This window comes from Suncus etruscus, chromosome 9 (genome assembly GCF_024139225.1).
Source record: "Suncus etruscus isolate mSunEtr1 chromosome 9, mSunEtr1.pri.cur, whole genome shotgun sequence".
Classification (NCBI taxonomy): Eukaryota; Metazoa; Chordata; class Mammalia; order Eulipotyphla; family Soricidae; genus Suncus; species Suncus etruscus.
In genome coordinates this window covers 8,524,535-8,538,530 of record NC_064856.1, presented here as the reverse complement: position 1 = coordinate 8,538,530, position 13,996 = coordinate 8,524,535, and the positions used below count along the sequence as shown (strand labels likewise).

At 51.3% G+C, this 13,996-nt stretch overlaps 1 protein-coding gene across 1 annotated transcript; it reads left to right on the top strand.

Moving 5' to 3' along the window:
• Positions 1–2,896: 2,896 nt before the first annotated feature.
• On the top strand, positions 2,897–11,949 carry LOC126017338 (RING finger protein 37-like). The gene is made up of 4 exons (XM_049779241.1): positions 2,897–3,079; positions 4,810–5,998; positions 10,419–10,535; positions 11,202–11,949. Exons 1-4 carry the CDS (start codon positions 3,026–3,028, stop codon positions 11,408–11,410), a joined length of 1,569 nt encoding a protein of 522 aa, XP_049635198.1. The 5' UTR covers positions 2,897–3,025; the 3' UTR covers positions 11,411–11,949.
• The last annotated feature ends 2,047 nt before the right edge of the window (positions 11,950–13,996 follow it).

Sequence of the window (13,996 nt, the reverse complement as noted above, 5' to 3'; positions counted from 1 at the left end):
AGTTCTCAAGGCTAAATTCTGTGCTTAGGAATCATACCTAGTAAGGTTTGGGGATCATATGAGGAGCTAGGGATTGAATTCGAATCAGCTGCGTGCAAGGCAAATGCCCTTCCCACTAGCCTATGGCCCTCTAGATTAAATTCTGAGTTTCTGGCAGCGAAAGTAAAGAAAGAATCACAAGCACTTTTACTCACTGTATATTCATACTTTAAGATCCTGAGTTGGGTAGAAGAAATAGCTGTCTCCAAAGAGAATTTCTCACAGGTCTCAGAGTTAATACCATCAGCAGAGGACGATCAGTTGACAGCTTAATGAAACAGAATTGCTTCTTAGGAACTTCTTTATTCAGAGGCCACATGGGACCAGTGAGCATTCTGGGGAAGAATATTTGGAGTGGGCTGAGGAATAGGGTGACCTGGAGAATGGTCCCTGGCGCTGTACTGAGGGATAGCTCTGCAGCAGGAATACTTTTTGGTTGGTTTGTTGGTTGGATTGGGGCATCCCGTGGTGCTCAGGGCTTACTCCTGGCTCTGTACTCAGGGATCACTCTTGGCCTGCTCACGGGACCCTATGGGATGCCAGGGATCTAACCCAGGTTAACTGTCTGCAAAGGCACACATCTAACCTCTGTAGTATCTTTCTGGTCCCATTTTAGAGACTGCGTGTGGTTGTTAGCTGATGCCACTTGGTACCCTGTGAATTTCACAGATTGGCTACTGAATTTTTATCAGCATGTTACATTTATTTTTGCTACAGCTGAGGAGCCACACTGCTAAAAAGTCGGTCAGATGATGGTGCAGGATATGAGTGCAGCCCCTCCCAGCGATGCTGGGCATGAGGACCCACGTAAGCTGACACAAAAATGAATCTAACATGGATGGATTGAGCAGTCCCTGATTTTTCTCTCAAATTAGTTCCTGGTAAGGGCTATGAAGAGCAAGTAGGCTTCATCTGGTCAGATATGCTTTAGTAATTGAATGAACAACCTTTGATGAAGATTTGAGAATACTTACCTATGGATTTTCCTCACCGGCCAACGAAGAAAGTAGGGCAGTTGCCTTGCATCTATATGACGTGGATTCGATCCCTGACACCCCAGATAGTTCCCGGAGCCTGCCAGTAGCAACTTCTGGACACCATTGGATGGCCCAAACCCCCACTTCAAATAAATTAATTTTAACTGATTTTACCCCTTAGGCAAGGCAGATTAACTGAGTGGGCTAAGTGTATGCTCTATATTATAGGGGCTCTGGATTTGATCCCACCACATGGTCCCCCAAGCATTGCCAGGAGGGATTCACCTAGTCCTCCCCCAACTCATTAGGTGTGGTCCCCAAACCTAACAATGTGAGAATTGCAGGAGAGCAGTCCAGGTTATAGAACATCGTTTCATTAAGCTGGAAGAATTGATATGTCGGGTTCGGAGGGCCACAGTCGTCAGTGCTCAAAGGACCATGCAGTGCTAGAGAATGACTCTGGACCTTCCACGGGCATTTGCTCTCCAGCCCATTGAGCATTTCTCTGGCCCAAGAAATGACAGTTCAAAGATGAATGATGCTGAATGCTTATCTAGAGGTTAAAAAAAAAAGAACATTTAGTTACTATAGAGTATCTGACTTGAAGCTTTTAACTTCCTGTCAAATCCTTGAAGGTAAATGCTGTCTAAGTAAATTGAAAACAAGTTGTTTGGTCTGAGTCGAAGCTCAAACCACCCGCATCCTGCTTTTCGGTGGTAGGGCACTTGCCTTGCACGCAGCCAACCCTGGACGGACCCTGGATCGATTCCCAGCATCCCTTATGGTCCCCTGAGCCTGCCAGGAGCAATTTCTGAGTGCAGAGCTATGTTCTACCTGCTGTGCTATTGCTTGAGCCACCCTTTTCTAGTTTTTTTTTTTTTTTTTTTTAAATTCTTGACACCATGCTGGGCTAGGTGAATCCCATGCCGGGGCATCATACATTCAGGACAAGTACTATTCAATAGAGCTGCATCACAGTCTGACTCTGGTCATTTTTCCTTCCAGATTTATTGAGATATAGCATCTTAGGACTGTGTAAATTTTAGGCTTACAGTATATGGACTCAATGGATCTGTTGTGAACCGATTGATACTGTAAGTGTAGTTAACATGAAAACTAACTAGACTGTAAGTCTAGTTAACATAAAAGTTAAAAGACTAGTTAATATAAAAAAATCATACTTTTTTTTTCTGGTGTTAAATGTGGGGTCCCGTTTACTTCTTTATTTGTTATTTGTGTATCCTCAAAGAGCTTCCAGAATGAGAAATTGATTCCCATTCCCTACTCCCCTTTTTGGGGGAGATCTTGGTAATATTTATCTGCAGCAAAGAATCTACACAGATATGAAAAGGTTGGGCGCAGAGAGTCCTTTGTCAGCCTACTGCCAGCTCCAAAAACACCTGGAGCCAGTCAGCAAACTCTGCCAAAAGACCCCTGAATACTTTGCTCCCAAACTATTTATTTGGCTCCCAACAGCGCCCCCATCTGAAAGGTCAAGGTGGGAGAACAGGCAAAAAATAATTTTATGGAAATGTTTTCATATACAACAATAAGAATATTTAGCTTTGGAGGCTTTTGGACCTTTAGGGGCCACTTCTAACTAGGATGCTGTAAATTGAACTGCAAGCCACATGCAAGGCAAGCACCTTACCTCTTATACTATCTCTCTAGCCCATAATGAGTTTTGGGTTTTAGGCCACACTTGGTGGTACTTGGGGCTTTTCCTGGCGCTGTGCTCCGGGACCATCTGGGAATTGAACCCTGGTCTGTCACCTGCTACCTGCTGTGCTCTGGCCCTAAACTTTATCCAGAGGGACTTAGAACAGGGGACTTAGAACTTGCAGACTGTAGCTCCCTGAGTGTTCAAGTATTTGTTACTATCTTGCTCAACATTCTTAGAAATAAACTCCTTGATGTTTAGGAATAAATTTTAACTTACCTAATACCAGATTTTATTTTTTGTTCAGGGCTGTTTCCGATGCCTGGAAGCTCTCTTTTTCGCCATAAAGATGGTGATAAATCTTTGCCTTCCACAATTCAGACCAAGAATTTACTGCAACAAGGTAAACAGATAAATACACCTGGGTCGAGCGCATGCACATAACAAGTCGGCCTACTTTGTATGCTTCCCCCCACATCCTGCCAGTGTCTGTGGGCTTTATTCTTCCTCCTGTCTTGGATTTCGCGAGGGGGCGATACAATACAGGTGAGTCTGGTCAGGCTGCCCTGCTCAAGTCATCAGACTGTCTCCAGTCTGTGACTCATTTTGCCAAGCTTTCGGACTTGTCCCTCTGATTCAATTTTCCTCAAAGCCAGGAGAAATCCACCCCCTCACCCCCCCCACCCTTGCTGGTGTCTAAATCTAGAAGCAGTGCTTGGATTGATCTCGATTTCTTGTCCTTCACTGGAGTTAAGTGGTCGTCTCTGTCATATCCAGGAGGGAGGGTTTGTCTAGCAGCACAAAGCAGGGACTTAGCAACTCAAAAATGCCCAAGGGAGGACACGGATTCCTCTCTTGCCCTAGCGGACAGTGTCTGCTGAGTGTCTTTCTCGGGCTTTTTTGCTTTTGTTTCTGTGCTGCGTCTGGTGATGCTCAGGTTTGCTCTTGGCTCTGCACTCAGGAATCCTGGCAGGCTTGGGGACCATATGGGATGCTGGGGTTGAACCTGGGTCTTACATATGCAAGGCAAGTGCCCTCTCTTCTGTACTATCACTCTAGCCTGTTCTTTTTTTTTTTGGTTTTTGGGCCACACCCGGCGGTGCTCAGGAGTTACTCCTGGCTGTCTGCTCAGAAATAGCTCCTGGCAGGCACGGGGGACCATATGGGACACCGGGATTCGAACCAACCACCTTTGGTCCTGGATTGGCTGCTTGCAAGGCAAACGCCGCTGTGCTATCCATCAGGGCCCGCCTGTTCTTTTTTTATGTAAAAGGGCTGCTGATGGAGGCTTATAGCAGGGGGACATACACTGTTTCACTGAACTCCATTCCTGGCCTCTCTACTCATGATTTATAAAGATTGTCAGGGCGTGGTAACAAAGTTTCCCTCATTCTATGACATGCACTTTAGTGCCTGTAAAAACACCCAAGGAATTCAGTGTAATTGAAGAAAAAAATTGTAATTTGGGCCACATTTGTCAAGTGTTCAGGGGTTGTTCCTAGCTGAGTACTGAGTGCTGGGGGAGTCATTCCTGGTGGTGCTAGGGAACCACATGGGTGCCAGGGATTGAACCAGGTAGATTTCTTGCATGCAAAGCCTGTGCTCCAGCCCACTGAACTGTCCCCCAGCCCTGATTGAGGGTGTTTAAATGAGGAACTTCACACTTGTTTACAAAGAATTTTTTTAGAAATAACAAATGAGGGGCCGGAGAGATAGCATGGAGGTAAGGTGTTTGCCTTTCATGCAGAAGGTCATTGGTTCGAATCCCGGCATCCCATATGGTCCCCCGAGCCTGCCAGGAGGAATTTCTGAGCATAGAGACAAGAGTAACCTCTGAGTGCTGCAGGTGTGACCCAAAAACCAAAAACCAAAAACCAAAAAAAAGTAGCAAATGAGGGGCTGGAGAGATAGCGTGGAAGTAGGGCATTTGCCTTGCATGCAGAAGGATGGTGGTTCAAATCTCAGCATTCTATATGGTCCCCCAAGCCTGCCAGGAGCGATTTCTGAGCATAGAGCCAGGAAGAACCCCCCAATAATTAAAAAATAAAAAGAAGTAGTAAATGATAGTCAACTAGCTGTCTTCCTCTGGCTCTCCATCCAGTCAGGTGTGTTGGTATTTGTGGTTACATCTAGATATCAGCTGATGGCTATGAAGTGGAAAACCTCATCTCTGAAGACCCTACGAAGAGAAGCCGTGGGTTCAGGACGGAGTACTTCATCAAGCCGCCTGTCCATGTCACCGTTTCCTTCCCCTTCAGCGTGGAGCTCTGTTGCATCAGCATGGACCTCACGGCTGGGGCCATCCAGAACTTCACCGGCGTGGAAGTGCACACGTCGGCCGTGGCCGGGAGAGTGACATGGAACCCCTCTGAGTGCCGGGCCCCAGATCTGGCCGAGCCGACCATCCCAGACAAGGAGGCCTTCACCTTGGTCGGCAAAGTCGTGTTGAAAAACCAGAACCAGGTGACGTTCAGCCACAGGGGCTTCAAGGCCAGGCCCCCTTTTGGCCTGGTGGGAGCCACATTCCCCTCCCCTACTGCGGTGACCCAAGAGCTCTGGAGTAAAGGGCCACTTTCCCTGAGCCACGTTTCCCATCTCAAGATCTGTGTCACCCATGTGACGGGTAGCGGCATCCCCGGCATCCGGCGGTTGGAAGTGTGGGGGCAGCCGGCCAGAACCTGCTCCCAGGAGGTGACAAACAGTGTCCTGCTGGCAGCTTCCGAGAGCCTCCCTCAAGATACCCTGCTGCAGTCCCAGCCCTTGCCCATGGAGAGCGACTGTGATCCTGGAGGCCAGTCTGAGGACCAGCCCGCCCCCGGTGGCCTGCCGGACTTGGCTGGGGGCCTTGGGGATGTGCCCGAGGAGTTCCTGGACCCTATCACGCTGGAGATCATGCCCTGTCCCATGCTGCTGCCCTCAGGCCAGGTCATTGACCGGAGCACCTTGGAGAAGTGCAACCGTAGCGAAGCCACTTGGGGCCGCGCCCCCAGTGACCCCTTCACGGGAGTGGCCTTCACCCCGCACTCACAACCCCTGCCTCACCCATCCCTCAAGGCACGCATCGACCACTTCCTGCTCCAGCACTCTGTCCCTGGCTGCCACCTGCTTGGCCGGGCCCAGTCTGCACAGACGGTGGCGCCTTCCTCTATCGTTCTGCCCTCCCGCAAGAGGAGGATGGAACCCACCAGTGGCAATCCGATGGCAGAGGCCGCCTGCTTCTCTACCACGAGCCTGCTGATCTCACCCACTACCTCAGAGCACACTGCTAAGAAAGCGAGAGGAGCGGCAGAGCTGGGGCTGGCACACATGGACTGCTCCCCAGGTAGTCTGCCAGGGTGCCCGGCACAGGCCTAAGCTTTCTGCTTTGCTTGCTGGAAATCTCATCACCTTTGCCTGAGCATCTCCCGGCTTCATGGTCAGGAAGCCAGGCCCAGCAGGGGGATGCCCAGTCCCCCAATTCAGTATCCTCTAGCCACCAGCAGGGGACAGGCAGGCTGGAGGTGTGTTCAGGAAGGGCTGGGGATGGAGGGTGGGGTGGGAAAATCTGTGTCTGTGCTGGCTTGTGATTAGGACAGGATCCTGATCCTTCTGAGCAGCATCTGTCTTGTGGGCTGGGGGCTTCTCAGCTCTGTGCCCTGCGACCTCTGAAGCAACACACATCTGCAGGTGGCGTGTGTGGCATGAGGCAGGTCTTGGTCCCGCTTCTGAAGGTCATGACTGCCCCTCACTCTGCATGAAGCAGGCCAGTATGCACAGTAGATCCTCCAGGGCTGGCATGAACCAGCCCTCAGCAGGAAGGGGATTCATCAGGAGCCATTTCAGACACCCCTGCACCATCGATATTTTTTGTTTGTTTGTTTTTTGGGCCACACCCAGCAGTGCACAGGCTGTTCCTACTTTTGTGCTCAGGAATCTCGCAGGCTCAGGGGACTACATGGTTGCTGGGGATTGAACCCTGGCTGGCAGTATGCAAGGCAAGCACTCCAGCTTCAATTGCTATTTTTATTTATTTTTTTTTAATTATTATTGAATTTGCTTTACTATTAGTATGGTTTATAGGGGGCCACACTTTGTAATGTGTGTGGAATCACTCTTAATACTTCTTGGGGGGACCATATGAGATGCTGGGATCAAACCCAGGTGCTTCCATGGTTGCAAGGTCCTACCCACTATTCTATCACTCCAGCCCATATTTTAATTCAATTTTTTATTTAGTTGCTGTGAAATTATCAAGTTCTTCATGATTGAGTTTCAGACGTAAAATGTTTCAACACCAATACCTTCACAGGGTTCACTTCCTTTTACCAATGACCCCCTCAACCCCCATTTGCCTCCTACCCATTAGTCTGAAGGCACTTTACCACCTTTCAGCATCTCTTCCTCATGGTTGAATGCTTCTCCTCCACCTTTAGTCATTCATTGTCCCGTCTCTCAGCCCTCTCAGGTAGCATATTTCCTACTGAATGTTCTTATGTTCTTTGTTTCCCCTGTCTTTGAGCATCCGTTATGTTTTTTCTTTTCCTTCCTTCCTTCCTTCCTTCCTTCCTTCCTTCCTTCCTCCCTCCCTCCCTCCCTCCTTCCTTCCTTCCTTCTTCCCTCCCTCCCTCCTCCCTCCCTCCTCCTTCCCTCCCTCCCTCCCTCCTTCCTTCCATCCGTCCTTCCTTCCTTCCTTTCTTCCTTCCTTCCTTCCTTTCTTCCTTCCTTCCTTCCTTCCTTCCTTCCTTCCTTCCTTCCTTCCTTCCTATTTTCTCCCTCCCTCCCTCCCCCCTTCCTTCCTTCCTTCCTTCCTTCCTTCCTTCCTTCCTTCCTTCCTTCCTTCCTTCCTTCCTTCCTTCCTTCCTTCCTTCCTTCTCCAGCGGCACTCAGGGGTTATTCCTGGCTCTGTATCCAGAAATCACTCCTTGACAGTCTCGGGGCGCCATACAATATGTCAGGATTCAAACCCAGGTTTGGCTGTCTGCAAGGCAAATGCCCTACCTGCTGTGCTATTTCTCTGGCCCCATTATATGTCTTTATTATCCAGCATATGAGAATGATCATTCTGTTTAGGTTTCTCCCTCTGACTCTTTTCATTTAGCATTAATCTCTCCAGACACCTCCACGTATTCTTGGACAGTTGGTTGTTTCTAGGTTTTAGCTATTGTGGGTAGTGTAGCAAAGGAACATAAGTGTACAAGTGTCTTTTCTTTATTTTTTTGGAGGGCCTTGGGGTATATTCCAAGAAGTGGAATTGCTGGGTCAAAAGAAAGCTCAGTTCCTACATTTTATTTTAGAAACATCCATATTGTTTTCCAGAAAGACTGAACCAGTCAATATTCCCAGAAGTAATGTATGAGAGCCCCTTTCTCCCTATATCCACGCCAGCATTGGTGGCTCTTGTTCCTTGTAATGTGTGCCATCCTCTGTGGTGTGAGATGGTATCTCATTGTTGTTTTTTTGATTTGCCTTTTCCTGGTGATTAGTAATGTGGAGCATTTTTTTCATGTGTCTTTTGACCATTTGAATGTGTCTCTTTGAGGATGTTTTTGTTTATCTCTTCTCCCCATTTTTGATGGGATTAGTTGTTTTTTCTCCTTAAAAAGTTCAACCAGGGCCAGAGATATAGCATGGAGGGTGTTTGCTTCGCATGCAGAAGAATAGTGGTTCAAATCCCAGTATCCTGTATGGTCCCCAGGAGCAATTTCTGAGCGTAGAGCCGGAAGTAACTCCTGAGTGCTGCTGGGTGTGACCCAAACACCAAAATAAAATAAGATAAAGTTCAACCAGGGCCTTATGTATTTTTGAGATTAACTTCATATCAGATGATTGGTGGATAATATTCGTGTTTTCGACCAGGAATGGTTGTTGAGTTGTGAGTGGTGTGTCTTTGTATGGGCACACATTCATATACATGCTCCGTTTTTGGTCAGGTTAAGATGGCAGTGAATATTAGCTTCATAAGAAGAATTGGGAAGGGGCTGGAGTGATAGCACAACAGTTAGGGCATTTACCTTGCATGCAGCCAACCCAAGTTCCATCCCTGGCATCCATATGGTCCCCTGAGCCTACTAGGAGTGCTTTTTGAGCACAGAGCCAGGAGTAACCCCTGAGCATCACCAGGTGTGGACCATAAACAAAAACAAAACAAAGAAATAGGGGCCGGAGAGATAGCACAGCGGTAAGGCATTTGCCTTAGACGTGGAAGGATGGTGGTTTGAATCCCGGCATCCCATATGGTCCCCTGAACCTGCCTGGAGCGATTTCTGAGCATAGAGCCAGGAGTAACCCCTGAGCGCTGCCGGGTGTGACAGCTCCTGGCAGGCACGGGGGACCATATGGGACACCGGGATTCGAACTAACCACCTTTGGACCTGGATCGGCTGCTTGCAAGGCAAACACTGCTGTGCTATCTCTCCGGGCCCATTGTTTTTGTTTTTTTAGGACATGCGCAGGGGTTACTCCTGGCTCTGTGCTCAGAAATTGCTCCTGGCAAGCATGGGGGACCATATGAAATACTGGATTTGAACCACCATCCATCCTGGATCGACTGAGTGCAAGGCAAACACCCTATTGCTGTGCTATCTCTCTGGCCCCCTAAAATGTATTTTTGATGGGGCTGGAGTAGTAGCACAGCGGCAGGGCATTTGCCTTCATGTGGCTGACCCAGGACAGACATGGGTTCCATCCCTGACATCCCATATGTCCCCGAGCCTGCCAGGAGCAATTTCTGAGTGCAGCGCCAGGAATAACCCCTGAACACCGCCAGGTATGACCCAAAAACAAACAAACAAAATGTTAATTGACATGACATATAGAAAGTCTTGGAAGCCTGTGAGATGCAGTGAACAGACCTGATAGAGAAGGACCTTCGGTCCCATTGTTGGGGGGAAGGTGACCTTGACATCTTGTTGGTGGCAATGCCTCGAAGACCTGAGCTCATTTAGCCTCACACTGATGTCCCCATGCCATGAGCTGCAGAGAAAATATCACCTTCCATCTAGGCTGGGCTGTTCTGGGGGACTTAGCCTATCTCTTAGATATCTTATATATATATTTTATATCTTAGCTTATCTCTGTGGCTGCCCCATGGCCTTTACATCTATCCCAGGCTTGCCTGCCTGTAAGGCACACGTTTCTAGGTCACAGGGTGGAGCCAGGAGAGTGAGGTCTTCATACTTCCTGCTGAGCATCAGCTGCTGTGCTTTACCTAGGTGGAGGGAAAAGACCTAAACCCAGCGTGCAGCTGAACATCGAGGCAGGGACCTCAGATGAGAGGAGATGGGTAGAGACAACAGCTGCAGGGGAGGGAATAGGACAGGGACAGGGCACCAAAGTGGCATGTTCTTGTCCCGGGTCTTTTCTTGTGAGGCCAAGAGGCATTCCAAAAGGAGGGTGTGGTTCTGTGGTACAGTACAGTCTGGGAGGAGGCAGGAGGAGCTGGGAGGACTTGTCTCCCTGGAGCCAGTGCTAGAGAGATACACCCCAGCCCTACCTGGAGGACTTGGAGGTGCCGTTTCTTGTCCTCATAGGACTTGGAGCTTGGCTTGTCCTTTCTTGGTTTTTTTGTTTTGTTTTGTTTTGTTTTTACTATGCCTGAATGTACTCAAGAGTTACTCCTGGCTTTGTGTCAGGGGTCACTCGTGACAGTGCTCAGAGGACCCTTTAAGGACCAAACCCCACTCAGCTGCATACAAGGCAAGCATGCAAGGGGCCTACTTGGCCAAACATCTCCAGGTCTTGTGGTCTGTTGCCTCTCTCCACAGGTCCGATGTCCCATGAGCAGAAGCTGTCACACAGCTTGGAGATGGCCTTGTCGTCCACCCTTGGCTCCCTGCCCTCCTTCACATCTCGGCTAAGCAGGGGACAGCCCCAGCAAACAGGTATCCCAGGGGGCAGCACTTGCTGGAGGCCCAGACCTGCCTCTGCGGTGTGGGTCTTCCTGGCCAGCATGGGCCTGGTGTCTCCTTCTTTTCCCCAAGGGGAGCTGAGGGTCCAGGAGCTGCTCCCTGGCACCCCAGTCTCCCCAGTACCTCCTGCTTCCCCAGCACCCCATCTCCCCAACAGTGCCTGGTGGACCATGAAATTCTAGCGATTGATCCTGGGGCTCCTGCCTGCAGTGTGCACTGAGCCCTCTCTTTCTCAGTGGCCCAGGCAGGCTGTAGCTCGGACCCCTCACCTCACTCTGCCACTTGGCTGTGGCCCAGCCCTCAGCAGGTCCCTTCTTACCTCTCCAGAATGGTGTAACTGGGGGACATAGAGCAGCAGCAGCATCGGGGCACTGACTAGGAGTGCGGGAAGTGGGGTGGGAGGCAGAATCTGCCTTGCTCTGGCCTCCATGACGTGTCCCCGGTGAGGTGGGGCTCGGCTGCATGGGAGCACACTGGGGATGCCTTCAGACTTGGACTAGGAGGGAGGAATGAAGCCAGCTGTGTTAGGGAGGAGGCTGGGGAGCTTCTTTGTCTCCTTCAGAAAGTACCCTGCCTTTGGGATGGAGCCTGGAGTCGCAGCCCCCCTCACCCTGGCCTTTTGCCTCTCTGTTCAACCAGAGCAGCCCGGTAGCAGCCTGGGCCCTGCGTGCGCCTCCTGCAAAAGCCTGTGTTCTCCGTACTTCCGAACGGACCCTGTGTACCAGCTGTCCTGTGGCCATCTCCTGTGCCGGCCCTGCCTGGGGCAGAAGCAGTGCGCCTTGCCCATGACGTGCCCAGCCTGCCAGTGCCCGGTCGCCAGCCAGGATGTGCTGCGGGTCCACTTCTGAGTGAGCTGCTGCCACGCCCCAGGAAGACCCACTTCGGGGACAAGCTGAGGGGCTGCAGGGCAGAGTGGGGCTCACTGTTGCCCTGACATCCTGCCGGGTCCCTGGCAGAGGGGCCTGAGTGGACTCCTGGGTGGCCCCCTCTTTTTCTCTCTCTGTCCTTCCCCCATCTAGCATCCAGGCCCTGGGGGAAGAGCTGAGGAGGGCTGCCCACCTCCTGCTCTTGTGGCACCTGGATAACAAAGCCATAGGTAGGGATGTCGGGGTGGGCGACATCTCTGCCCTCCTGTGCCCCCGCCAGTTCCCTGCCAGAGCCCAGGGCCTGCTAAGCGCCTGCACCCCTGCTGAGGGCCCCCAGCTGTCTTCAGACACACATCCGTCCTGTGGGGTGGATGAGTGGGGCACAGTAGACTGGTCCAGGGTCCCAAGAGTCGCCAAGTGTCACCCTTAAGTGGACAGTGCTGGGGGCACCGAGGGAACAGCTGCCCCCACCGGCAGCCTGCTCGGAGCCTTAATAAAGTGCTGGTGGACATCAACTGTGAGTTCCCGCCTGGCAGTGTCCGTCTGTCCTGTCTTCCTCTGTCCCCACACTTTAGTCTAGTAGGGCTGGCATAGAGCAGCCTCCCCCAGCCCTAGCCTAAGAAGCTGTATTTTCAGGGACTGCTTATGCAGAAGGTTGTAGGGACATCCTCCCTGCTACATAAACACCCCTCTTTCTTACACCCCCCACACCCTTTCCTGCTTGGGACTAGGCCAGGAACACAGCTCAATGACAAGTTCTAGGCTGCATTTCTTTTCCTTTGTTTTAAAACTTCTAGGAATGCCAGGAAGGAAGGACATGTTCTCAAAAAAGCTTACTGCAGGTCTGAACTGACCTCGCAGAGAGAGCCCACAAGTGGCCTTATTGTCCCATCCCCTGGGGAGGGCATTTTATGTCAGGGTTCCCTCAGGAAGGGAGCTTGGTATTCCCCCCAGCAGAGGGACATAACTTTACACCAATGGGGCAGGTGGCCATACTGAGAATCAGATACGTGGGCCGCCAGCCCAGGAATCTGAGATCAGGCAAGCTGGCCGGCTGCAGTGCCCAGGACTGAACCCAGGGGCTGGTCCAGATGAGAACCAGGCTCTCCACAGTGACCCACGAGGGATTTGTGTCCCTGCTGAGGCACTGTGGAGAGGAGAATGCACCTTGTGCTGATTTCTGGGTGGCGCGACCACAAGAGACTGAGGGGCCCCCTTCTGGACTTGGCCCTTGCTGTGAGGCACCCACTGTCCTCTGCTTGACTGATGTTCCTGGATATGATGAGGTCTGATGCTCCACAGAGCATACTTGGGTCCTGGTTGGGCAGTGCCAATGCCCACCGGCAGGTGGTGCCGTCTGCCCTCCTGTGAGGTTCCCTGTCAGGTGGCTGCTGAAGGGTAAGGGCAGGGTAGAGCTGTTTTGGGGTGGACTTGTCCTGTGTCTGGGTAGAGTGACCCCACCTCTCTGCAACTTAAGGCCGAGTTTCTTGACATTTTACCCCCAATAAGTGGTCTCTTTGCTGCTCCTACCAGACAGTGTGGAGGCCTCTGACCTCCATGTCTTTCTTGAAAGTGTGAATAATTTTTTCTCACTGCCTTTCAGGGCCTGAGGGTGGGTCATTTCCCTGAGCCCAAGGTCAGGCACAGAACCACATACTAGACCCTGGTTATGACGTTTTTTGTTTTTTGGGTCACACCTAGCAGTGCTCAGGGGTTACTCCTAGCTCTCTGCTCAGAAATTGCCCCCAGCAGGCCTGGGGGACCATATGGGATGCCATATGGCATTCGAACCATCATCCTTCTGCATGCAAGGTAAACGCCTTACCTCCATGCTATCTCTTCGGCTCCTGATTATGGCTTTTGGGACATGTGCCTTCTCTCGCCTCCCTTCTACTGAGCCACAAGGGACTGTTGGGATCAGCAGTCCTGGGTCCTTGGCAGAGGTGCCCTGAGGCTTTGTGTGTGACATGGTCTGGCTGTGGTCCCCCAGTCTCCAACTCCAGGACCAGAGGGAACTTGTCTGCCTGACTCCCAGCCTCTGTTCTCTCCATGGGAGCCACTGGCTGGGACCCCACTGCTCACGGGTCACTCGGAAGTAGACTGAGGATCGAGGAACCATATGGTCAGGAAGGGGAGCTGCTGTCCAGGGCCTGGCATGTCCCCAGTCCCCCCCCCTCCCTGCCTTGCTTCCTCTGCTGGAGCTTCAGCTTCAGGCCTCCAGCTGCAGGGAGCTTTTATCCCTTGGCAGAAACTGGGCTGCTGTAAATAGGTCTGAAACAAAGACCTGCCTCTGCCTGCTTTCAGGCCTCTCTCTTTCCACCACAGCCATTGTGAGGCTAGTCAGGGGGGCGGCTGCCTGGGCCTGCGCCTAGCCCAGCTGCTGTCTCTGCTCCCTGTTTGTCTTTCCCCTGTAGAACTTTCCCTGTCCCCTATCCCCTGTCTGCTGCTCCGCCGCTCTGCAGGCACATGTTGGGAGATCAGTGGCCGGGTAGGATGTGGCCAAAGATCCAACATCACGCAAGCACCTCTGGCCTTGCATGGTTATAGCAATGAACTACAAAGGGCCCA